This window comes from Grus americana, chromosome 12 (assembly GCF_028858705.1).
Source record: "Grus americana isolate bGruAme1 chromosome 12, bGruAme1.mat, whole genome shotgun sequence".
Classification (NCBI taxonomy): domain Eukaryota; kingdom Metazoa; phylum Chordata; class Aves; order Gruiformes; family Gruidae; genus Grus; species Grus americana.
Window position 1 is genome coordinate 21,445,490 of NC_072863.1, and position 26,869 is coordinate 21,472,358.

Sequence of the window (26,869 nt, forward strand, 5' to 3'; positions counted from 1 at the left end):
AGGAGCTAAATTAACACCGAGCAGACGTGTTTTTCTGTCTAAAGAGAGGAAAAAGGAAAAGAGCTCCAAGTGTTTCTAACACTTAGAACTGAGGGGGGAAAAAAAAAAAATCTCCTGTTCAGAACTCTTCACCAATACAGTATTGGGGCTGTCTGTGTAATTGTAGCATCTCGCAATTGTGCCGGTTCTTCGCGTGTAACAATTTGCTGTTGGTTTTTTTGGTGCTCGCTTGGAGGAGAGGCAATGGAACAAGGTCTACGAGACTGCTGTCGATCAATCCGCATAGGAAAAATCCTGATACAGAGCGACGAGGAGACTCAAAGAGCAAAAGTGTACTACGCTAAGTTCCCACCAGACATTTACAGGAGAAAAGTTCTTCTTATGTACCCAATACTAAGTAAGTGTCTTTCATCATTATGTACGGTTCGTGCGCTGGATTTAAAGGAAAAAATCCTAATTTGGGGGGCTTTGATTAGGTTTTTTTCCTTGATTTAGGTGACCTAGTAGGGAATTTATCAGGCTGTGCCAGAATCCATAGGAGTCAGCCTGCACCAGCACACTTTGGACAGAAGTATTTTGGAACAGACTGACCAGAACAAACGGATATGACTGTATGACATCACAAGAGGGTTTTTTCCTACATTTTATTATTGTCGAGTCGGTTGAGGGCACGTTTAAAAATCTTTTTGGCCAAAGGAGCAAATACTTGACTTTTTGATTAGTTCTGGCCAGTTACTGCCTGAACACTGAGTGGGGTTCAGTCACAAAGCACTCTGTCATCACAGGGCCCAGCATCTCGGTGCTGGGGCTGTATAAACTGCTACACTCTCTGCTTTAACTTATTTATTCTTCTCCAGCCTGAATTTTTTTGGGTGCAACTGGATTTAGAGACTGACAGCAAATGTCATGAGAGAAATCCTTTGGGATACAGACCTATCCTAGGGACTGCACCAGGGAAAGTGGAAATGGATTTTACCCCTTAAAGAGCGATTTGCACGCTAAAAAAACTACCACACACTCAGCTGAATACTCCATCTCTTTTGTTACCTGCAGCAGTGACTACAGACAGCCTGAGGAGTTTGTTTTCCAGTGCATTTACCTAGAACACGCGACAGAACCTTACGCATCCTGCGTCGATCACACTCTTTCTATGCAACTTCCTCTCAGAAGCAAAGGCAAAAAAAGTAAATAGGAGCCCAGTTTAAAACCACAGGTCGCAGGGGGTGCAGTCAAAATGACTGTTTTTACGCTGCCCAGATCTCTAGTTAACGGCCTTTTTAAAGGCCAAAAATACTCATTGGAAAAACCGTATTCCATTAGGAGGCCATCTGCAATTAGGTTTGTGGCATCAGCTGCAAGAACGCACCGAGCAAAAAGACCTCGGCAGCAGTATTTTGAGAAACGCTACGTTTCCCCCCAGGGATCCGACTCTTCATTTACTCGCTGCCTTGAAGAACGCAGACGCGTCACGTCTCCGGCAAACGCCCCACGGACGCTGCATTCCCGGACACCCACCTTTCCCTGCAGCTTTCTGCACTCGGCTTCAATCCCCGGGGCGCCGAGGAACCTGCCCGGCTGTTCTGCGGCACTGGAACGCAGCACAGACCGTGCACGCGCCAGCTGTCAGAAATCTGACGTGGGACTAGTGATTTGAAGTGGTGCTGAAGCTGTCCAACTAGTTATTGCTTCTGCCTGGACAAGAGTTTCTTATAACCGAGTGTGTGAGGCCGAGCTGCTTTTAAGGAAAGGGAAAAACCGGCCACAACTAATTACAGGAAAAGTTACTGAATAGGAGTAAGTTACTTGGAAACCTTGAAAGCTGTTTCTAAACCTGAGCTCGATAGCCGTGTTATCACAAAGACATCTGCCTTAGTAATAATTAGAAGACAAAACCAGACTCAACTTAGGAAAGAAATTCATCCAATTTATTACCAAGCAAATCAGAGTAGGGTGGATATCTGCTCCACCATCACCCTCCACGGGCTGCAGGGGACAGCCTGCCTCACCACAGTCTTCTCCACGGGCCGGTGCCTGGAGCACCTCCTCCCCTCCTTCTTCACTGACCTTGGCGTCTGCAGAGTTTCTCACTCTGGATGCAAAAGCTGCCACTAGTTGGTTTTGGTTTTTTTTTTTCCTTCTTAACTCTCTTATCGCAGAGGCGCTACCACCGTCCCTGATGGACTCAGCCTTGGCCAGCGGCGGGTCCGTCTTGGAGCCGGCTGGCCTTGGCTCTCTCGGACAAAGGGGAAGCTTCTAGCAGCTTCTCGCAGAAGCCACCCCTGTAGCCCCCCTGCTACCAAAACCTTGCCACGCAAACCCAACACAACCGTACAGCAACGTTAGGAATAGTTATATCCTTAGGTTTTTCTCTCAAGTTTGTTCTGGGCTGGTACATCAGTGTAAATTGGCTTCATTTGCCTGCTCAGTACCTGGCTCTGCTAACACTTTCAGAATATAAGGATTTGAGTTTGTCAGGTCTTCTTTTTTTTTTTTCTTCAGGTTTAGAAGCTCCCAAGAGATTCTGATTTTCCTCACCTCACTGCATTTGGATTATTACTTATCTATATTGTGAATAAATTACTTTAATATCTTTTTAGGAAAAAAAAACAACCAACTTTTTCTCATCTATCACTGCAAACCAAATAACCAGTTTTTAAGACCCTGCGGGGTTGAAAGTAAATTTATTTACCCTCATTGAAGGAAACAACATTAAACTTACCACGGAAAAGTGTTGTAATTCTCCTTCAGTATACACACATTAGCAAATTGAAAACACATAAGTATGAATTACACCATGCTTTTGCTATAGATTTTGGATTTTTTTTCCCTATACTGGAAAGTTCTCTATGCAAATATATTTTCCCCTACAGGCTTTTTGAAATACAGTGCTACACCTATCCTAATTTTTTTCAAAGCTATTAAGGAGATATGTATGCATAGGCCATTAATTCTTATTCATGTCAACTGGATACTGAAATCCACTAAGTGGTTTTGAAAAATCAGAGCTTATTCTGCACCTGATGGACCCTGTGAGGGCATTTGCACATAAACTCCACCAAATCTCACCGAGGGAGGTACTCTTCCCTTTTCTGTCTGCCCCAGACCTCAGCTACAAGTTTCTACCACTGGAATCAGCAGAACCCAGCTGCCATCTCTGCGCATCACTGGGTGTTCACCTCTCTGCAAACTGGCAAATATCTGCCTGAAGAATCTCAACTCACCCACGGAGAATAACATGGTTTATTCCTCTGGCACTTGCCTTTTGATGATCTTCAAGACTTTTTGGGGAAGATTAATCAATTAAAAGTATTTTAATGAGGGGGAAAGAAAGAGACAAACAAACTTGTCATTACAAAAATTACTTGTCAGATGTCATAAAATACCAAGAGGTTGTTCCAGGAGCATAAGCCATCACCTTATCCCTCCGTTCAAATAGTAGAATATGCTCCACCTCCCATTTGCTCCATAATCCCTAACATTTTGCTGCTTAGGTTACTGGTGTATAACAAAGCCACTTTTATCCTGCTCTGACCTTGCCTGTATTCAGAAAAGGTTGAGAGAAAAGACAGGATTCACTTTCATGCATAAACCACTCTGTCGCAGTCACATCGCCTCCTATTTCTTCCATTCTTTCAGGTCTGCCATCAGAGCACTCTGATGGACGTCCTGCTGATTTACTAATTGGCAATACTCACACTCGGTGGCTGCCTTATCAATCGTCGGCACAAGGCTTTCCCTCATAAAGTGGATCAATTGTGTGCCAATATCTGCTCCCTGATTTATCGATGTTTGACAATGGAATGAATTTTTTGCCTGCTTCAAAGACGTCTGCCAAAAATGAAAGTGTACACAGGCACTCAGCCACGGGGTCTCTCTCTTCAGGGGACACACTTTCTCCAACCACTGGAATCTCTCAGAATCAGTCCTTTGTGACATTAAATTTACCCTTCCCATTTTTTTTTCTTTTTCTTTAATTTTACTCACATTGAGCAGTCAAACCAGATCTGTTAGGTCACGGTTTGACCCTACAGTAAATCCAGCTGTAATGCAGGATCTATATTGCAGCAATGATGCAAAGGATTGATCTGATTTAAACTCACTCTCCCAGCTCCAATTTGCTTTTAAAAACGCAACAGGTTAACCTTCTGCAAGTGTTATCCTGAACTAGGTATCACCTCTCCGTCACTCCGACTATATGCCATATCATCTGTTCTTCTGCAGATGGAATAAACTTCCATGCTTTATGTTCTGGTTATTTCAACAAAAATATAGCTGGGATCGTGCATCTGCTCCAGATGAAACCGGGACTGTTTCTGTTCTCCATTCCTAATGATTTTGGCATCACGACCTTCGTTTCAGTGAGTTTCTAACCCACTTGCTTTCCTGGTCCCATGCTGTGGCAAGTAAAACCGATGAGAAACATGCCCTGTACCTGACCCCTCCACTCTCGCTAGCACGAGCTCTGTAGCTGCCTTTGAGTTCTCCAGTCTGAAGGGGTAAATTTAAACTGTGAATATATAAAACTGTTTTACGGTTTATATTTATACAGTTTATATTTATGTTAAAAGGTGGGCTTGTATCTTTCTACACATTTAAGTTTCAACAACCTTTAAATGTAACCCACTCCTAAACTTGACAGTAAGCTCACTATTATTATAATAAACTACCAAGAGGAGAAACAAAGGTGTCTTGTGGGCTTCCCGAAACCATGTAAGTCCCTAGAAATACGTGTTTTCTCTACGTATGGGATCTTGCTCGAAAACGAAGATGACTTGCTTGGAAGTCATCTGTTTTACTTTTCCTTAAAGACCTTTTCAAGAGAGACCTTCCAGGCAGTACAGCGGGATCTTTCCAAACGCTGAGGCAATCCCTTCCATTCTCTACGGGAGACAAGTCTGCAGAGCCTCAACCTTTCACTCTCCTTGAACTAAACTGCGTAAGTATTTAACCTAAGAACACGACTTACGGAACATGGGAAGTCTGGTGCTCTTTTAATTAAGGCTCATAGTGGAAAACAGGCGTATCTTAGCTTTTATATAGTGCAAGAGTTGTCTTTAATACATGACACCAGGTTAGGCAGCAGAGAAAACCCAGCACGAGGAGGGGAAACGCTGCCACAGTGAGAGGGCGAGGAGAGCGAATGTCCATATTGACAGACACCACTCCTCGCTGACAATTTTTTCCTCAGCCTTTGGCAACGTTGGCCATCACCAGCCCCGAGCGCTGGCACCTCTGCCCAGATTGCACCGTGAGGTGACATGAAACAGCCCTTGCACCAACAGGCCCGGTTCCTGGGGGGACACACGCCCTACTGCTGCTGCACCTTAACGGGCACCACAGGCGGGCCCTGCTGAGCCCCGGGGCCTTCGGCACCCCCTCCGGGCGGCGGGAGGCTGCGGGGTGAGGGGTGGCCGGGAAGGGACCCAGCAGCCACCCCGCCTCCATGCCAGCCGGCCACAGCCCGCAGCCTTTGCCCCTCTTCAAAATGGCGGCTCCCCCTGGGCGCTGGGGCCGCTCTATCCCCGCGGTCCTCCACGCTCCTCTCGTTGGGCCGCGCTCCACCCCCACACCCCGGAGGGGGTGGCGGCGCCTGCGCAGAGGCGCGCGCGCCTTCACTTCCGTTTGTCGGCGGCCGCTTCCGGGCCCCCGTTCCTTGGTAACAATGGAGCAGAAAATGGCCGCCTGAGAGGGGAGGGAGGGCGACGCTGCGGGTGTTCGGGGACGGACGGAGCGGGGTGAGCCAGGACCGAGCCCGCTGAGGCGTGGGGAGAGCAGCGGACCGAGAGCTGGGGAGGCGGCGGCGGCGGGCGGTGGCGGCGGGCGGTGAGTATCGAGGCCGGAGGCGGACTCTCAAAATGGCCCGGAGAAGGGAGAGGCCCAGGCCCAGGGGAGGCGGTGGCGGCTGCGGCCCCCGCCCGGAGCCGGGGGCCGCGGGGCCCCTCTGTCCCTGCTCTGGGCCCCCGCCGTGTCGGTTGCGGGGTTCCGGGCAGGGCAGGGCGGCTCCTGGCTCCGCGGGGCTCGGGAGGCCGAAACCGCCCCGCGGCAGAGGCGGAGCGGGGTGCCGTGATGGAGCTGGGGGCGGTGATGGCGGTCTGTGCGCGGGTGTGCCCGGGGCACTGCGAGGATCCTTGGCCCCCGTCTCCCCCGGATGGGCCGGGCTCTGTCACCCTGGGGACTTTTCCCCTTTCTCCTGGGACGTGTGGCAGGGCCTGCCGCCGGAGCGGGGCGAACCTGTTCCTCCATTTGGAGCTGGAAGAGGGTTTGCGCTCCCCCCTCGGGGAGGGCTGCTGGGCCCCTCACCCTTTAGGTATCTGGTTGGGCTGGAGAAAGAATTTAAACTAGCCCATTTTTGGAGGGGTGGAGCGCGGAAGGGAATTATAGCCACTGTCTTGGGCCTCGCCATACTGTTTAGTGCCTACTTAAGGGATCGCAGCTCTTCAGGACTGTGTTTTCAGTCCGTTCTTCCCGTTAGTTGAGACAAGAAGCCCTGTTGTGGAGACAGGCCAGGGAACTCTTCATATCTCGCTCTGTTGTAAGGGTCTTGATCAGCTTGTAACCTATTAAAACCTGTGGTTTGCTATTACTATCCTATTAGTTTCTCTCCACTTAGTCACATCATCTTTGCTCTTGTCACCTTAGTTTCCTGTGCAAGTTCTTCCCTTTTTAGTAGTGTTTCTTGATATTTAAGATTTCTGTTTACAGTATTTCAAAACAGTTGTCAAGTCCAGCTAGATAGTATCTGTTACTTTATCTTCAGCGATCTGCTTTAATGGAGGAGCAATATCAGGTTGTATATAATATATGTGTAATGTGGTTATTAAGGTTTGTTATGTGTCTTGATTTTACTGTGTAGTAGAAGGAGCCTGAGAAAAGGTTTCACAGCAAAAAAAAAATACAGCTTTTTTTTTAATAATAGTTTTGTTTGTTTCACTATTTTTCAGGAAGATAGTCTTTATACAGAGAAGCTTGTAAACAAGAACTGAAACTGGGTTGTACCCAGTAGTACCATCACACATCTGATTTATTCTCCCTGTCCATATTGCAGTACTGGTTAATTTCAAGCTGAAAATCATTGTTGAAATGCTAAAGAAACTCTGACACCAATTTGTCCCTGAATTTTAATTGCAGTGGCTTGTCAAGTCTATTTTAAAAAAGTAAACAGTTGGCTACTTCTTGTGCAGTTAATTATCTTAATTGAGAGTCAGATGCTTAGTTTTGTTGTAGTGGTCAACTAGCAGTTAAACTGACTGTATTCCCTCTACAGATTTACCATTTTGGAATTAAAAGAATTATAGCTTGGAATTGTTATGTTAGACTACTAAAGTGTAACAACTAAAGTGTTCTCTTCATCAGCAATTCTCACTACATAAATGCTTGTCACTCAATCACACCAGCATTTTTCAAGCTTATAGTGGTTGTCATCTGTATTATATTTATTTTCTAAATTACTGAATTCGTAGGCATGTCAAGGTGTACTGGAAAACAGTGTTACAAGTGTCGGGTCTCTGCTGTGTGTCCTTTTTTTTTTTTGTACTGGTATTTTTAGGGGAATGGGTAGTGAGAGCCCTAAATGAAAATATTTTTAAGACACCTATATATTAATATACTTGCTTAGCTTGTCCTTTATTCCTCTTCCCTATGGGAATGTACCAAAATACATTCCTTGGTCTTAGTAGAATGCTTCCACTTGCAGTGGATGTTGTAACTTCATATACTCGAGTCTAAGGATTGTATTTAAGTCCATTTTAATATAGCTTAACACGTTACTAGGCTGTTCTAAATTTTTGTGTAGAGAACTCAGTTTCCATCTATTAAAACATTTGAATCCAAACGAGTACTGGGTATTTATTCAAGTTTTTGTGACCTCAGTTTTCATCAAGACTGAGATTATCAACTCTTGAGGTTGCAAAAATTAATCTTGAAGGGATAAAACTGAACATAAACGTCTCTGTCTTCAAGGTATTTTTATGAAGGTCTTGTGCATCTCAAAACCAATACTTCTAAACAGTGTAATAACTTAGTCAGGACCTCTGTATGGTGGATAGGGATAGCCAGAAGCATCACAGAGACTCCGTTTTGCTTTTGTGCAGGTTAAGATAATAAGAAACACACAAGCCTGTGTCTCCTTCAAGCTCTCCAGATGTATCAGGTCTGGCTGAGATGGAGTTAATTTTCGCCACAGCAGCCCTCCTAGTGCTGTGCTGCGTATTGGTAGCTATCAAGGCCTTGATAACACACCAGTGTTTTGGCTACTACTGAGCAGTGCTGGCACACATCAAGGCTGTCTCTCCAGCATTTCTCCCCCTGCTCAGCAGTAGGCTGTGGGTGGGCAAGATCTTGGGAGGGGACAAAGGCAGGACAGCTGACCCAAACTGACCAAAGGGATATTCTGTACCATATGACGTCTGCTCAGCAATAAGAAGCTGAAGGGGGAGGAACTGGGGGCATTCGTTTTCTTGCAAGTTTGTCTTCCGGAGCAACTGCTACGCTTAGAAGCCCTGCTTCCTGGGAAGTGGCTGGACATCGCCTGCTGATAGGAAGTAGAGAATAATCTTTTGCTTTTACTTTGCTTTCGTGCGCAGCCTTTTGATGTATTAAATTGCCTTTATCTTGACCCACGAGTTTGGGGTTGTCTTTTCCGTCTTATTTTTCTCCCCTCCCTGTCCTGTTGAGGAGGGGAGTGATAGAGCGGCTTGGTGGACACCTGGTGTCCAGCCACGGTTAAACCAGTGCACCAGGTTTATATTACTGAGGTACTTGTTAGTAACTTGTTGCTAATATGCAGTGTTGAAGCTCAGCTTTTTACTCAAGGAGGTCTGCAGAGTTGTACAGTCTCATAAACCCATCTAATGATAATTGAATATGTAGGAGAAGTCGGTGCATATTTTCTCTTAATTTAGTAACTTAAAAACATTTTGCTTAGAGCATTCTTAATTTCAGTATGCAAGATGTACGTGCATGTAGTCTTGTTAAAATGCTTGAGCTTGCCTGCCTAGGTATATCATCAGAAATGGAATTTTAGCCTTACAGATACCTATTTAAAGTCAAATAAATTTTACTTAAATTTATTTTCCACTTCTATATTTGTTAGGTGCTAGACATCAACAACAGAAATCCATGTATCGGAATTCCTGTGTGGGTTGTGGTTGTAGTGATTGTCATTGTTTTATTGGCCTTTTACTGCTGTATTAGCAGCAGTTTTGTGGAGACAGTGAGATACGGTAGTAAATTTAAAGATGGGTTGAAATTCAGTGAGTTGTGATTGGCTTAGTGCTTTCGCTAACCAAAACTTATGTTTTTTCAGAAAAGAAAACACTCCATGATGGTCATCATGTAGTTTTGTGGGTATGACTTCCTTGGATGTCAATGATATGTTTATACTGCTGTCTTTCGGTGTCAACACTGGTTACTCGTGTGCAGCATTACTACTTCCTTTGAGCTTCAGAGTGGGCCTTCTGCTTCCTGACCTAGCGGGAAGTTCATTTCTGGGGAAAAACAGCATCATTTCACGAGACTCGAGTGCTGGAAACTTGTTACACTTTGTATATGCTGTGCTTTCTCTTCTGTGATATCTGAATTTGAGGGCAAAAGGCAGTACTGTCTTAATTTTGTTGTCAACTTGTATGTGAAAAGTGTTGTTTTAGTAAGTGCAGATGATAAAATGTGAAGCCCTGGATTTTGGCAGTTCTTACTGCATTTTATTTTCAGAGCTCCATCTTCGTTCCACATGCTTTCAGTATTCTGGAATTGCTAAGCTCTACGTTTCCGTACGGAAGATAACATTGGAAAACTGTCATGAGTTTTGTTTCTTTTTTAACTAGAGCTCTTCTGCCTTAAATACTGTAGGATGTTCTGTACCCTGATTTCTTCACTTCTTTCTGATATCTCAGGAGTTGATAGTACATCCAAGAGAGTTTCTCTTGATCTCAATGGTTGGTCCTGTTGAAATGTTTTCCCCTCTTTTTTTTTCTGTGGAATTTTCTGCAACTGTTCTGCAAAAGTATTCATCTGCTTTCTATTGTTTCAGATGTATGTTTGGAATGACATCTTGGTTTACAGCCTTTGCTTGGAATCATACTGGGGTAGTGAAATAGCTGAATTGATGTTTAACACTCCTTGTTAAGCTGGCATTTAAATTTTATACCAGTTTACACGGAATACTTTATAGAAGACAAAATTTTCATCCAGTTTTCCAAAAGTAGCACATGCTCCATGATAATTTTTTTGAGGTAAAGAGGACATAGGGAGTTCTCGAGTCTTTAAAATTTGTGGTAGGTTTAGTAGAAACCTAGTAAGAGCGTAGATCTGTTGTTCATCAGAGAGTTAATAGCAAGCGGGACTAGCAGGAAAAAAAAGAGTGTATCCAAAATCCATGATGCAACTTTGAAAACTAGAAAAGTTTGTTACTTGTTGCTCTTTCGAAGATGTAGATGAGAGAATTGTACCTATGCTATCAAAGCCTTTGGTGTGATCACAAGAGGAAACGTGCACCTGCACAAAAAGGAAGAAGAAACCATACTTGACATAACGAAGCTTAATGTATAATGCAAATAGATAGCTGTTTCATTTTACTGTTTTATGGTATCTTTCCTTTAATGATAGGATTCACTGCCAGTCAATTTTTGCTTCTGCTTTTGAGCTTGCAGACTTGAATGATGAAATACATGAGATGAAAATGTAATTTCTGTTGTGTCTTATTTCTGCTAGTTTTGAGTATGGAGAAATTGGATACTGCCTGGCATGGAAACTATTTCTCAACTTTTAGTTCTTCTAGGAAAATCTGGTAGTTGGGAGGTGGGTGGGTCAGACAAATGCTGCACATGAAGTTGGTTCTGTTTGTGCCTAAAGAACCTGGGGTAGCAGAACTGCCTGTTCTAGCTGCTGTTCCTGTGTCATTTGAGAAATGGAATTGGAGAGACTGCTGGCTGGGGCTGGTCCTGCCAAACAGGACTGTATGTTAGAGCTGCTGAAGTCAGAGTTCATGGAAAAGAGCTTTCAACAGACAGCTGTGTTGTACTTGGGCTGTAGACCTAAAACGTCTTTGAGGTGTGTTCAGTGAAAGAAAGGGAGGAAAACAATAGTTAATTTATAACCGCCCAAACCAGAAAATAAGTATTTCTGGCTTCCACTATGGAGTCACTTCTTTTAGTCAAAGGCTTTGATAATTTCTGCAGACTGGAAGTAAGCAAGGTGCTCTACCAGTTGAAGTACCTAATTAAGATGAGGTTATGAATCATAACTGAGAAATTAGCCTTCTGCTGAGCACATCTATGAAACACTTATTCATATTGCCATCATCTTTTTTGTTTATACAGAGGTATTAATTATGTTGCTGGGACGTGAGGTAATTCAGGAAACGTTCCTAACATACAGGGCACTACAGATTCTAATGTAACATTGAAATACCAGTAACACCTAGATTTTTAGAGGAAATTTTTATTGCACAGCTAGCTCATGAGCATCTGAGTTGTTTCTGCAGGTTAAAAAATTGAGTGCCTTTCTCCTGTTAAAATTTGAGAGTTGCCCCATAAATCTAATTAAGATTATAACTTTAAAGTACTCCTTTTTCATTTAACCCTGTGTATTGGATTTGTGTGGCAAGGTTTTGGTAGCAGGGGGGGCTACAGGGGTGGCTTCTGCGAGAAGCTGCTAGAAGCTTCCCCTTTGTCCGATAGAGCCAAGGCCAGCCGGCTCCAAGACGGACCCGCCGCTGGCCAAGGCCGAGTCCATCAGGGACGGTGGTAGCGCCTCTGCGATAAGAGTGTTAAGAAGGGAAAAAAAAAAAAAACCAAAACCAAAAACGTAGCAGCAACTTTTGCATCCAGAGTGAGAAACTCTGCAGACGCCAAGGTCAGTGAAGAAGGAGGGGAGGAGGTGCTCCAGGCGCCGGCCCGTGGAGAAGACTGTGGTGAGGCAGGCTGTCCCCTGCAGCCCGTGGAGGGTGATGGTGGAGCAGATATCCACCCTACTCTGATTTGCTTGGTAATAAATTGGATGAATTTCTTTCCTAAGTTGAGTCTGTTTTGCCCGTGACAGTGGTGAACAATCTCTCCCTGTCCTTATCTTGACCCACAAGCCTTTCATTACATTTTCTCTGCCCTGTCCAGTTGAGGAGGGGGAGTGATAGAGCAGCTTTGGTGGGTACCTGGCCTCCAGCCAGGGTCAACCCACCACACCCTGCAAATGAGAGATTTCTGAATTTGCCAGATCTTCTAAGTTTTACCTAGTTAGTTTAATGAGAGTTCTAATGTTTTATGTAAATTTTTTTTTAATTTAAAAAAACAGGAGTGCAGGCTAAGCTAGTGTCTTGGTATTCAACAGAGAGAACTAATGTCAGGAGATACTACACATTTTTGAAGGAGGAAGAGCTAGTGATTTATCATTGTGCCTTATGGTCCATTAGTACTTCTGCTGGGAAGAATTCTGTAGTCCATAGGTGCTAAGCAGTATGGAGATGCATAGTGTTATTGTTGAAGGTAAATGGACAACACAAGTAATTTATCAGTGCTTACTGTCCCACTAGATTGTTTTTAAGCAGTAGTAAATTCCTGACTGATTGGATTTAGTTTACACATGACTTGGCATAAAGGAAAATGTAAAAAATTTCTTGTACTGTAAGAATGATAACTTTGCATTATTGAAGGAATATCTAGTGCTCGTAAATTGTTCCTATCGAAAAGAGCATAATATTCTTTCCTCTTGAATAAAAGAATGTAAGAAACAATACATTTTGTGGGCTTACTGTTTTTGCTCCTGCAGTCTGTAGCAGCAGTGGAGAGACAGCTAGTTATTTGTGCTCTGAAATCTCTGAGATTGTTGAAGCGTAACTGCAGGGAAGATACTTTGCTGACTTGTGGAAGGATGGGAACACCAATTAAGAATTCACTGTAGTTAATGTGTCTGGATATTCAGCTGCTGAAGAATATTTCCCTTCATTTTTTTTTTTTAAATGAGAAAATAGTTTATTCTAGCTATGATTCTTTTGTTTTGTGCAACCTCTAGGTGATTCTCCCCCCCTGTTTTCCCATAAAGAGATGTTCGTTGCTGGGTATCTCAGCTGAAGTTGGCAATAATCAACAGAACTGAACTTCCTGCTCATAGATGTGACCTTCCCCACCCTTTGTCAACTCACTGCTGACAAGGGAGGACACTGAAGAAGGAAATTCTGAATCTTTTCACTTGGATAAGAACAAAGGCATACTTTGAGTTGAACTAAACCACTGGAAGAAAGAGAAACAGAGTTGAAGCGTACCTGCTTATTAGATAATCAAATGTTGATTATTTTGTTGTGAGTTAATAGTGTACTCTGGCTTTCCCTCATCAGGTTTCCCTGTGTTACTGCAGTCAGCTTCCTTAAGCCAGTCTTAATTTCCTGCAGTGTATGAGCTGAGAGCAGAACCCTGAATGAGGGACAGATTTTCAAGTTATTTCTGCAACACTCTACCATGTTGAAATAGGAGCGAGGCGACATAGTAACTGCCACTGCGGAAATCCTGTTGTACAGCCAGATGGGACCTATGGAGTCATGCTGAGGCAGTAGTAGTCTAAATATTCTAGTAAGTTCAGTCTGGTAACGTGAGGCTTTGCAGCGGTGTGGGAGGTGAAGCTTAAAATGGACAGTGAGCTGAGTGGACAGTGAAGAGAAATTAGCAGAAGCCTTAGCGTAGAACTCCTATTTTCCATTTACTGGTTATGATCTCAAAGCTTTAGTTTGAAGAGTATCGTCCCTTTTGCTGCCAAAAGTAAGGTAGGGAGAATGTTTTGATGTGCGTTTATATGTTTCTGTGCCATCTGTGTTTCCATCAGTGTAAACATGCCACATAAATTTGTAGTATTTCTAGGACATTGAAGCTAAACAGCATGAAATTGGAGTACAGCGGGCTAGTGTGATCTGTTACAGTAGTTTGCAATAGGAAAATACAGTGAGTTTGTCACTAGTAGAAATAGTCCTAATGTAAAATAAATTCTTAATTCAAGATCTCACCTCTGAGGCTTTTTTCTTAGTAATAGCATCTTTTCAGTCTTGACCAGTAGCTGATTTTATGGTTTAGGAGGGAGGGATATGAGATGATGGAGGAGAAGAGAGGAGCAAACCTGGAAATAAGTAAGTCTGACTCTGACTTACTCCGAGTATTTCCTAAAGGATCAACTATAAAAGTGTACATCAGTCTGTTGGTAAAGAAGAGATTTCCCCCCCACACACACTTCACTTGTTTTGATTCCCTCTTTCCCTGACCAAGAATGGTGCCTCTTCATTTTCTGAAATGGAATGGGCAAGTGTCTTTGACTGAAATAGACATTATATAGCTAAGGTGCCTGCAAGCACTGGAATTTGCAGTTAAAAGGAAAATTTCAAAGCATAAGCAGTAAACAAATGTTATGCTTTGTATGCATAGTGTGGTTTTCTTTTTTAAAAGCTGTTGTAGAGTTAGTCTAATGCTTACAAATATGTTAATATTGCGCATGAAGTCATTCTGTGTGTTTTAAAGTCAGTAAATACCGAGGTGGCAGTCATTTTTGGGAAAATATTTTACAATACTTTACACTGCTCCTGTCCCTTAGCATCTTACTACATTCCCTTATCTTCTTAATCCTATTGTCAACTGTGTTTCATCATTGTCCTAAAAAAAAGGGAATGCTGGTTAGAGTTTTGATGTGTATCCCCAGAGAACTAATGCATCTTTCAAGGTTTTATTTTGGATGCAAGTCTCTCGTTGTACTCAAGGCTTTATTCAGGTGTTTCTTTTAAAAGCAGCTGTCTTTGTATTTCTGGTATCTTCTAGAACAAATATGTCTTTAAGTGAAGTTACTTGGAGTCATCATTCTGCTACAGAAAGCTTGTAAAAAGCTCTTTGAGTTTCAAGCAAGCTATGTTCTCATTAGAAAGATGCCTGAGATTTGAAGGGCATACAGATTTCATAACTGAGCCCAGTCCAAGTGGAACGTACCTGCTGAAACCATTGCGCAACTTTGACTGTGAATGTGTTCATTTATCCGTTTATTTGACAGCACATCGCATGCAAGTCTTCAGATGGGCCATGCAGTCTTTAGATTGCACCAGAGATTTGGCAATACAGAGAAAGCTGATAGGCTGCCATTAGAAACAATAGTAACCCCAGTGATTGCTGCTGCTTACTGATAAAAAGGTGAAAATGAAACCTAATTTCTTTGGTAAAATGGCAGAAATCCACAGAACCAAATAATACCAGTAGCTTTGCATACTGTATTATTGAGTGGCAACAAGTCATTTGTGCCTTAATATGACTAACTTAAAAACAAGTTCTGCTGCGTCAGAATTCAAGACAAAGGGTGTTGGAGTAGCTATTTTATAATCTGCAAGTCTGCAATAATGAGATGTCCTATCCAGTGGAATTTTCTACTGTTATACATTGAGGTTGTCAGTGCACTTTAATTTTCACAATAGCAGCTGAAATAAACTACCCCTGGAGATCATGCGGTGCTGTTCTTCTGTGGAGAAGCACTAATGTAAACTGTGGGCAGTCTTGACTTGACAGCTGTGCTGACAAACAAAAAAAAAAAAAAAAAGATGCTTTTTGCACTAGACAGATGTCTAAGTGTTGGAAGTTTTCCAGTGAGAAGCAGAAAAGCTTTATTCTTCCAGTATTTTCATGTCACATGAAGTATGGTTTAAATGAAAGGAATGTTTTCTGATGGGGAATGTTATTGCAGAGCTTTTTAGCATGCAGAGGATTAGCTTGCTAATCACCTCTCTGAGTAACTAGATTCTACCAGTTGTACAGGAAAATTCTTGATGTTGTGAATAGTGAGGCGTAGTGATTAAGGAAAGTAGTTATTATTTTAACTTCATTTTATATATTTGCATGGCGCAAGCAGTGCCAAAATGTCTCCTGCATTTGCATGTATTTTGTTGTAATATTTGTCAAATATAGACATGGCATTCATTGATTATTTTTTTTTTTGAGAGAGTCGTTGTCAAGGGGCTCATCCAAATGGAAAACAATATGAGGTGAAGTTTATATTAAAAAATACACAATGTAGAAGACAATTCTTTATAGCAGAAGTTATACCTGGTATACACTGTGGAGTTTTGTCCTGGAAATTCCAGTCATCAACATCAGTAATTCAGTAAATGCTGAAACTTGCAAGCAAATTCTTCTCTTGACATAAAACTATAAAGTTGATTTTACAAACCCTTTTCCTTTTTTTTTTTCTGACACAGTGTTGCATAGCGTCTTCTGTATTTGAATTCTTCATAACCCCTTCATTCTGTTAAAATTCACATGGATGGTAAAAAAGGCGTTCCTCAGAGCAAGGCAGTAGGTTAGATTGATTCCTGCTTTCCTCACCATAGTACAGGGCAGGAAGAAGCGATGGATGCTTAATCCCAAACTTGTTTAGAGAGCATGATCAAGGATGGCTTGCTTATGCCTTGTACTACGCTGTTGTATGGCGCTGTAAGGCACGCTTTGTGATTCGTGAGGCGGTTGCAGTGTTAGGAATATTTTGTTAAAAAGTGGATAGTCGTGAACCTGTAGTCAACTATGTAAAGATGGACTGAGGGTTATGGCTGATATTATTCCATGTGTTCATACTTGCTGCTTTGAGTATTTGATAATAATGGGTGGTTTGGGTTTGCGTGGCAAGGTTTTGGTAGTGGGGGGGGCTATAGGGGTGGCTTCTGTGAGAAGCTGCTAGAAGCTTCCCCTTTGTCCGATAGAGCCAAGGCCAGCCGGCTCCAAGATGGACCCCACCACTGGCCAAGGCCAAGCCCATCAGGGACAGTGGTAGCGCCTCTGTGATAAAGAGTTAAGAAGGAAAAAAAAAAAAAGCAGCAGCTTTTGCAGTCAGAGAGGAGTGAGAAGATATAAGAAACTCTGAAGATGCCAAGGTCAGTGAAGAAGGAGGGGGAAGAGGAGCTCCAGGCGTCAGAGCAGAGATTCCCCTGCAGCCCAGGGAGAAGACCATGGTGAGGCAGGTTGTCCCTCTGCAGCCCCTGGAGGACCCCACACCGGAGCAGGAAGCTGTAACCCCGTGGGAAGCCCATGCCAGAGCAGGTTTGCTGGCAGGACTTGTGACCCCATGGGGGACCCACGCTGGAGCAGTCTGCTCCTGAAGGTCTGCACCCCGTGGAAGAGACCCATGCTGGAGCGGTTGGTGAAGAACTGTAGCCCGTGGGAAGGACTCACATTGGAGAAGTTGGTGGAGGACTGTCTCCTGTGGGAGGGACCCCCCTGCTGGAGCAGGGGAAGAGCGTGAGGAGTCCTCCCCCTGAGGAAGATGGAGCAGCAGAGACAACTTGTGATGAACTGACCACAGCCCCCATTCCCTGTCCCCCTGTGCTGCTGGGGGGGAGTAGGTAGAGAATTTGGGAGTGAAGTTGAGCCCAGGGAGAAGGGAGGGCTGGGAGGAGGTGTTTTAAGATTTGGGTTTATTTCTCATTGCTCTACTCTGTTTTCTTGGTAATAAATTGGATTAATTTTTTCTAAGTTGAGTCTGGTTTGCCCATGATGGTAATTGGTGAATGATCTCTCCCTGTCCTTATCTCGACCCATGAGCCTTTTGTTGTATTTTCTGTCCCTTGTCCAGTTGAGGAGGGGGATGATAGGGCAGCTTTGGTGGGCACCTGGCCTCCAGCTGGGGTCAACCCACCACAGTGGGCATAGATTTTGTTTGTGCTTCTGGAAGAGGTTCATGCTTTGAGAATTATTTCATTTGTGATCCCTGTGGTTATGCAGCTTATCTTAACTGAAGCTTCATTAGCAAACTGCACCCCCCCTCCAAATTTAAGGATAATAATGAAGGCCGTAGCACAGGTTAAACATACCTAAATTTCATGCTATATTTCACTATGCTGGATGAAGGATTTATTTTCTCCTTTTTAGGTACTCTTCCACTCATCAAGATGGAAGGCTCAGATTCTAGTGATAAAGGAAATATTGATCAATCAGAAGCACAACGTCAGAGTCAGCTAGACCGGTTAGATCGAGAAGAAGCTTTCTATCAGTTTGTGAACAACCTGAGTGAAGAGGACTACAGGCTTATGAGAGATAACAATTTGCTAGGCACACCAGGTAGGTAATGCTTGTGTATGTACATGTTACTAGAATTGCTTGTAGGCGATTTGTGTCATTTTCTGTTCTCCTGAAACTGTTTCACCCATTTAGTTTGTGTGCTGCAGTTATGTTCCATGGTAGGAAGTAGCTTCTTACTAATTTGTGCACAGTCAAATTTGAGTGGTCCCCTGACTAGTGGAGAGGTAGTTAGGAGATGCAAAAGTCTAGTGTTTACACAACTTGTTGGGAACACCCAGGGTAGACCCAGCTCCAGTGATGGACCCTTAGATATTTTTGATCAGTAAATAATCTCCCTTAAGCATTTGGGTGAAAATTTTGTGCTGGTGAGGTTAAGAGTTTGTAACTAGGACAAGTAGTCTGATGTGAGATTCTGCATGGGCGTTTTTATGTCAGTTTTCAATTGACTTACTACTTTAACTTGAGGCTCTGTAGAATGATACCTAATTCAAACCAGTTCTAATTTAAAACATGACTTCGACTAATTTAAACCTTTTTTCATGCTTGTGAAGGTGTTATCTTAAATATTTTACCCTGGACAGCCATTTAATTGGTATAGGATGATGAAAATTGCTGCTAAGTTGTAGGGGTTACAGAACCAGAAAGCACATCTCTCAAATAGGTTGAAAATGTTGGATATTTGAGCTTCAGCAAAACTTACTTGGGATAATGGTGCTGAAGTGTCTGAACTTCCTCTTAGCAACCTGTTTGGCAGTCTCATTATGGCAGGATTTAATTAGAAAAAAAAGACAAGCGGTGGCTTGTACCTTCTTTAGAAGTTTTTGATAATGCTTGCCATACATATGATTTGGAAATATTTTTGGAAAATTTTGCTTATTTTCTAAGGTGAAATTACTGAAGAAGAGTTGCTGAGAAGGCTACACCAAGTTAAAGAAGGTCCGCCACAGCAAAACAGTGATGAGAATAGAGGTATATACAGTATTTGTGAAAACTCTTAACTTTAGCACCCCATACGGACCTTAACTTGAGTGCAGGAGTGGAACAAGTTAAGCCTAGGCAGGTGCAAGGTGAGCTTTGTTTCAAAACTAAGTGAACGTTATGTCTGATATCTGCTGCAGAGGTCAGTTTGGGACAGACTTCACTCATAACACATCTGTTATTTGCATCAAGATAAAGTTTCATTTAGGTTTCTTTTTTCTTTTTTCTTTTTAATTTAAGATTGCCTTTCTGTCTGCTCCCTTCTGGGGTGCTTTTTGGCAATCCCTCTTTTTTTTATTCACCGTTCTTCCCTTCCAAAGATGCTGTATTGCTTTCATTATCACCCTTCTATAGAGATTGGTGGAGGACACTTGGAGCTTACCACTGGGGTTCATTCTTTAGTGAGATAGATTTGCTATAAAGCCATTCTTCAAGTGAAGGGTCAGGACAAACTTAGTTCTCTATTTAGCGGTCGATAGGTTACTTAATTGCTTGGAAAGGAAAACACAGAATATTGATGTGTTACGACACCTGAAATGTGACTTTCCATTTACTTATGATGAACAATATGTGTTATTTTGATGACTCGTTTGCTACGTGATGGCTGCAGCCTATGTGTACATATTAGGAAAACGTCCACTCCTGCTCCCTTAAAAGAGCTCTGGTAGATAAGAATTGTGATGCTATGTGTGAAACCGCAATAGCACTTGGTAGGATTAAGCACTTCTAAATTGTCACTCGTTATACTAAGCAATTATGTTCTTGGAAAAGATCACTCCAAAATTAGCTCAGTACTCTAATTTCGGTAGTTCCCTGTCTTTTTCGCAGGTGCAGAGTCCGCAGAAGATGTGTCAAACGGAGATTCTATAATAGACTGGCTTAATTCAGTCCGACAGACTGGAAATACAACACGAAGTGGGCAACGAGGAAACCAGTCTTGGAGAGCCGTGAGCCGGACTAACCCAAATAGTGGTGACTTCAGATTCAGTTTGGAAATAAATGTCAACCGTAATAATGGGAACACAAATCCAGAAACTGAGAATGAGCCATCTGTAGAGCCTTCCAGTGGGGAGGATTTGGAAAACAGCCAAAGTGACTCTGAAATTCCAAGGTCTGAATCACCATCTGTAAGGCAGCCTGGATCAGAAAGGAGCACTTCAGAGGAGCTAACAACTGAGGAAGCTTCCCCTCCTAGAGGGCAGAGGAGAGCGAGAAGTAGGAGTCCAGAACAGCGGAGAACGCGGGCTAGGACTGATAGAAGTAGGTCACCTATTAATCCAGTGAATGAGACTCCTCGCAGGTCTCATCACAATACATCATCTCAAACACTTGACCACTCCTCAGCGAATGAAGCTGAGGGAAGCTCTAGAACTAGGCAGCATGTGACAGTAAGACAGCATACAGTGGGGACTGAGATGCCAAGTGAAAATGCAGTTCTGTTTTCAACCCCCGAGACGAGACCTGTTCCTCAAGCGGCAGGTTCTTCAGAAACTAACGGCACCAGTGAGTCTGCAGCTCCTGGGCAGAGGCCTCCCACCATAGTACTTGATCTTCAGGTGAGAAGAGTTCGTCCGGGAGAATATCGGCAAAGAGACAGCATAGCCAACAGAACTCGGTCCAGGTCCCAGACACCTAACAACACAGTCACTTACGAAAGCGAACGGGGAGGGTTTAGGCGCACGTTTTCACGTTCAGAACGGGCTGGAGTGAGAACTTACGTCAGTACCATTAGGATTCCTATCCGTAGGATCTTAAACACAGGCTTAAGTGAGACTACATCAGTTGCTATTCAGACTATGCTAAGGCAGATAATGACAGGCTTCGGAGAGCTGAGTTACTTCATGTATAGCGATAGCGATACAGATCCTAGTGGCCCAACTCCAAATCAGAACGTGGATGCTGCTGAGCCGCAGCCCGGAGGTGGTGGTACTTCAAGCAACGAAGGTACAGATGTTAGCTCAGGGGAGGTGTATGAAGGTGGGAATGAAGGTGGTTCGACATCTGGGGCCAGACGGGAAGGTCGGAATACAAGGGGATCGGTCACATTTGAAGAAAGTGGTTCTCTACCATTCCTTAGCCTAGCACAATTTTTCCTACTAAATGAAGATGATGATGACCAACCAAGAGGACTCACCAAAGAACAAATTGACAACCTAGCGATGAGGAATTTTGGTGAGAGCGATGCTCTGAAAACCTGTAGTGTGTGTATCACAGAGTACACGGAAGGCAACAAGCTCCGTAAATTGCCTTGTTCGCACGAGTATCACGTCCACTGCATTGATCGCTGGTTATCAGAAAATTCCACTTGTCCCATTTGTCGCAGAGCAGTCTTAGCTTCTGGTAACAGAGAGAGTGTTGTCTAAATGAGATCTGAATTTATGGCCAAGCAGCTAGTGTGATAGTGATGGGCAAAGAAGTCACTTCCTTTATGGCCACTTTTTGAGTGGTTCCTCAATGTATAGTAATGACTTAGAGTGAATCTTCCCTCATGAAAGCATTTTCTCTGAATTCAAGCTTTTAAAATCAGAAAATTTCTTTAATTAGGGTTTTCAAGATCTAGTCAGTTTGGGTGTTAAATTTCACTTGTCCAAAGACATCTACCCGCTTAAAAATAGTTCTTTCTTTGTGAAGATAATTAAGTTCTTTCCCCCACCCAGCCCCTGCCATCCCAGTCCAATAAACATTTTGCCCTCAAGACTGTGCTTACGAGGAGTTCTTTGAGACGTCATCCCAGCTAAATGTACATGAGTCGTAGAGGAATTTTTGCAAGAAATCCAACTATCTGAAAAAATAACATGAACTTAATTGCACACTTGAACATACTTTTAATTTTCATACCGGGTTAATATTGGACATGTCTGTGTAAATAACACTAATGTTAGCCCTTTCCCCATCACTATGGCACGCTGTAGGATGAGCTGTTAGCTTAATTGGGATATTTATCTTGTTGTGGAAATATAAGAATTGCCTATGCTTGTTTAAATAAAAAAAAAATCTGTTTTAAAATTGTAAAGCTTTTTTGTAGAAGCTCAGTACTTTTCCAATGCACTGTTGTACTAACGCATTAAGAATTAAAATTGTACCATGCTTAGAAATCAAGAATGCTTTTCATACAAAACCCACCACACAGAGAGCAAACTAAATACGAGAGCTGCTTTTGTAACTGTGTACCTGTCAAGAGCAGTGCATATCTGTACTATTTATGTGAACAGCTACTGTAATATAAAAACAGTTGAATTAGACATCTTAATTGCATTAAAAAATGGAAATTAAATGTTATAATTGCAGTGTTTTGGCTCAGTAATGCCACCAAAAAAGATGATAAAAATTAGAAACTCTTCTAATGGCTGGTTATTTCTTGATATGGTTACTGATACGTAATAATACAAACTGGTATGTACCAGTTCATTCAGTGAGGCTTATGCCCAATTTTTGTATCAACTTTTACTTTCAGTTTGTGTAACTATTCAGCAGACAAGTACCAACAGGTTTTTTTTCTTCCCCACCAGCTTTGACTATATTAGTAACCTCTGGGTCTGCTGAGGTTTATCTGCTGATGCATCCACTGCTGGTAGCCGGTAACTCCAGTGCCACAGAAAAAGAATTTAAGCATTAACCGGAAAACAAATTATTAGTGTTAGTTTAAATCTGAAAATTATAATTGATTATGGGAGTACACTTAAATGTGTAGCCAATTCTAAGAATAACATTGAAAAAAACCATAAACCCTTTATAGACTGATCGCACAGATTGAAATGAGTTGAATTTACTTTTAAAATTATGTATGTGGCATATTGAAATTGAGAATTGGAGAATGTACCGCAACTCTCATCAGTGTCAGGGGAAAACATCCTTCACCCTCGATGCCCTGTTCTGTGTTGTATTCTCTAATGATTTTTTTTTTTTTCCCTAGCTTACATGTGCAGCAGGGAAAGCAGTATTTATTTCGATTCCAGGGTAGTAGTGATAAAGCGATATGAACTGCTCTTGCTGGCTATATGGGAAATGTTGCTTGTTCCTCAGATGACAAAACCAAAGCTGGCCTATCTCTCCTTCCTAACGGAAACAGATTTTTGGTGTTTTATAGTGGTGGTTGCATAAAACTATAGTCTCTGCTCTAAGCCATTTTAACATCTTGTCAGCTAGTTAAGGATTCCACGATGTTCCAAAATTCCGAATTTTTTCTCCGTGTGGGTTTTGTGGTGTTTGGTTCAGTGGGAAACCCTGACTGGCTATTGAGCTCGCTTTCCTCCTGGTGGGACACACCATCGTGGCAGAGGGGATTTTTTTTTGAACAGAAGAATGAATAAGCTCATGGTTTTGAATTTTTCCCTCTGACATGCGTTACTGTAAAATTGGAAGTTAGGTATTAATTTCAGGTGCTGGGCTCTCTATGCCAAAATTTCCTCAACAAAATAACACTTTTGAATTTCTTATGGTAGCATTCACATAGCAAAGACATGCTATCAGTTGCAGTTGCCAGTGGCTTTACTGACTTATGGAGCGTAGAATTAGAAGGAAAAAAACCCCAACAACCCTCTGTACGTGAATACCGTGTTAGATTTTGAATGTCTGATGTACATCTCTGAGGACTGAGGCTGGTGACCAGAAAGAAAGGAGCCCACTAGTGCTAATCAATGCGAAGCTCAGCTGTGATACGTGTCATTCAACATGGCTTTTCTTTTTAATGTTCTGAGTTTCCGGTAACTGTTCACATTGGTAGAAACCATTTTACCGTTTTGTTATAGCTTAATAGTGGCATGCCTTAACATTTTATCTTTCTGTAACGATAGCAACTAATAAAATGCTGGAGGTTTCCCAAATGGTACCAAGAACAAATAATTTAACCTCCGTTCAGGAGCCCTTGGATGTTCTTAGTGTTTTATATGCCTTTTCCAACACTGAGCGTGCTAAAGGCGCTGGGGGTTCGTTGCCTGACGTCTGGAGGAGTTGGCAGAAATTAAATTGCTGATACAGCAGAGACTTCTTTATGTAGCCGAGTCATCCGTCAGCCTCTGTGGTAATTCAATTTCTATTCTTTTAAAGTTAGATTGGAGTTAGGAGAAGCCACTATTAACACTGCCGTTGCTAACCAAGTAGAAAGACACTCTAGCGAGGTTCACAATTAGCCTAATTTACAGTTTATGAATCATTTTGGTATCGAGCATTTGTACTTCTCGCTTCCCTCCGTTTACGCTTTCTTGGTGTTTCAGGAGGGAGACGGCCGCTTCACTGACGCTTGTAGCCGTACGAAGGGTTAAAAGGGCTAATCCTGCTTTTTTCCAAGGCCTGACTGTACAGAAATGAGTCTGAGGCGGCAGGCAGCTGCCTGGGTCACAGTGCCACCGTGTGGGAGCCTCTCTCAGCCTTCCCTCGCTCCGAGCAGCACAGTTTCTTTGGCGTTGAAAGCTGCTGCTTTTATTTTATTTTTGAAGGAGGTTCCCTGGTATTGCCTGCCTCGGTAGTTATCGTGGTGGGTTTTTCTAACTGCAAACCACCCGAGCTCCTGCTGTGAATATCTGTCTGGGGTGTGAGCTTAATTCCTTCAGTTCCAGACCTGGACCTCCGTACACGGCGATTAAAGCAGTCACAAGGCAAAATGCACAGTATTTTTTATTTAAGAATGCGTTTGCTAGTTTAACTCAGATTGTGAACCCATACAGACTTGTGGGTGCTTGCTTGCCTCTTTTTTTTTTTTTTTTTTTTTAATTGGGGCTTTATCCGTTAAAAGACTGTGAAGAGTTACTCCTGGGGTTGGTTAGATTTCCCTTTCACGTGCACTTTTTTATTTCTTTGAACAGGTTGGGTTTTTTGCAAAGAACTTGTAGGCAGTTAATTGACTTATTTTAAAAATTACTTGATTAGTGTAGGTACTGCATGCATAGAAATTACTCATTAAAAGTTTAAAGATGTTTTGTAGGAAGTGCTGAGGTGCAGGCACAGCAGCTGGACTGACATGATCCGTACCAGTTTTGAAGGAGCCATAATTGTCCATTGTGTCAACTTGCAACCGAAGAGATTTCCCACCAAAGTTGGCACAATGGGCCATAATGACTGTCATTCCAGTTTCCTGTCACTTGTCTGGATTATGCAAATGCGGAGCGTCCAGAGGACTGTTTCCCTGGTCTGTCCGCAGCCGATGTTTATCTTGAGATGGTTGCCGACACAGAGAGGAGGTTCCCAGCGGTCTCGTAATAACGAGGGTCTCGTGAAGATGAGAATAGAAATGCGTTAAGGCTGACCATTGGTCTCTGACTTGTAGCAGTGCGACGAGGGGGTTTTTTTCTCCGTCACACTGCAATACAGAGCTGCATCCTGTCGGCTTAGCCGCAGCCTTACCATTAGTTTGGGCTCCCTTTCATTAATGAGTACGTTCGTGTAACTGATGTCTGGGTTTTCTCACCGGTCATCCTTGCTCTCTACCGCGGGGGCTCCCGTTGCTTGATTAAGGGTTTGTAAACAAGTATGGAGCTGATGAGGTACACAGCCGTGATGGAAACGTCTGCCTGCTCCTCTGCCTTAAAATCACAGTATTGTTTGGGTGGGAAGGGACCTCACAGCCCATCTAGTTCCAACCCCCTGCCATGGGCAGGGACACCCTCCACCAGCCCAGGTTGCCCAAAGCCCCATCCAACCTGGCCTTGAACACTGCCAGGGAGCCAGGGGCAGCCATAAATTTATTGAGCAACCTGTCCCAGTGCCTCACCACCCTCGTAGAGAAGAATTTTTCCTTCTATCTGAATCCACCCCCCCCCAGCTGAAGGCCATTCCCCCTGGGCCTGTCACCCCAAGCCCTCCTGCCCTCTCCCAGGAGGAGGTGCTTTGGAGGAGGGTTGGCTTGGAGCCACGTTAAGGGAATTCATAACAAAGTCCGAAAGATTTCCAACCCTCGCATACACTAGGCTTTTTGTTTGTTTATCCTCCACTAGGGAGAGGAGGAGGAGGGCAAAGAGACGGAATCGATGGTAACTTACCCAAAGCACATACAAGTTGTGTTGTGTTGAAAAGAAGTTTGCATCTGTTAAACCAGGGCTTCCCAACCTCTTTTTTGGTAGGAGGTATCTCTTTTTATTCTTCTTTTTCTTATGGGGAAACATACCATTGAATTTGATTGTTTTATCTGGTTTTGTTCCCTTAAGCTCAAATACTCAAGACCCCTTCCTGAATTTCACTGTCATCTGCTAGTAAGGCTGTTGGTTGGGAAGCCCTGAATCCAACTGAGAATGTAACAGTTTTCTTTTTTTTTCTTTTTTTTTTTCCTTTTTTTGTACAGTGCTTTACACCTGTTTATACTGGAGTTGTTTAATACAAAATGGTACTCTGAGGTCATTGGACAACAGTTTGACCCGATTTGATAGCTAACATTTAGGAGGAGTTTGTTCCCTATGTAAGATGTCATAATGCAAATTTAAATAGACTCAATAAAATGCATGAAGTGTTCATCTTGTGCTTGATCATCACTCCTTGGGTTTATTCTTCTTACGATGGGAATGCACTGGAGTAAATGATGGTGGATGCGCTAGGAATTTATTTCCTAAGTACACCTTTTCCCTCGAGGCTGGGCGGAAAGGAAAGAGCCGGAATGGTATAGAGTTAACTTCTGGGAAGAAGTTATTGCTCCTTAGTAGATAAAACCGAAGCAATAAATCTCACGATGTCCCAGCCTTCTGTAAATCTGTCCGTGGATAACATGGGATACCAAAGCGGTGTCTGCAAGTTGGCTTTCAAGTAGTAGCTGTGACTTTTACAGGTGCCCATCAGTACCAGGGCCCCGTGGGGCCGTCGGGGCTGAGTCTCCCTAGAAATACGCTTTGCAGTGTTCAGCGGCTTCCGTGAGAAGCTCTCACATCTGGCTAAAAGCTTCGTCCTAAAATTAG

General features: G+C 43.0%; 1 protein-coding gene across 2 annotated transcripts; it reads left to right on the forward strand.

Moving 5' to 3' along the window:
* Positions 1-235: 235 nt before the first annotated feature.
* Positions 236-26,432, forward strand: RLIM (ring finger protein, LIM domain interacting). 2 transcript variants are annotated; one of them, XM_054838902.1, is made up of 4 exons: positions 5,673-5,823; positions 17,865-18,053; positions 18,900-18,983; positions 19,821-26,432. In XM_054838902.1, exons 2-4 carry the CDS (start codon positions 17,885-17,887, stop codon positions 21,353-21,355), a joined length of 1,788 nt encoding a protein of 595 aa, XP_054694877.1. In that variant the 5' UTR covers positions 5,673-5,823; positions 17,865-17,884; the 3' UTR covers positions 21,356-26,432. The 2 variants fall into 2 exon arrangements, with proteins under 2 accessions (XP_054694876.1, XP_054694877.1); XM_054838901.1 differs by lacking the exons at positions 5,673-5,823; positions 18,900-18,983 and adding an exon at positions 236-397.
* The last annotated feature ends 437 nt before the right edge of the window (positions 26,433-26,869 follow it).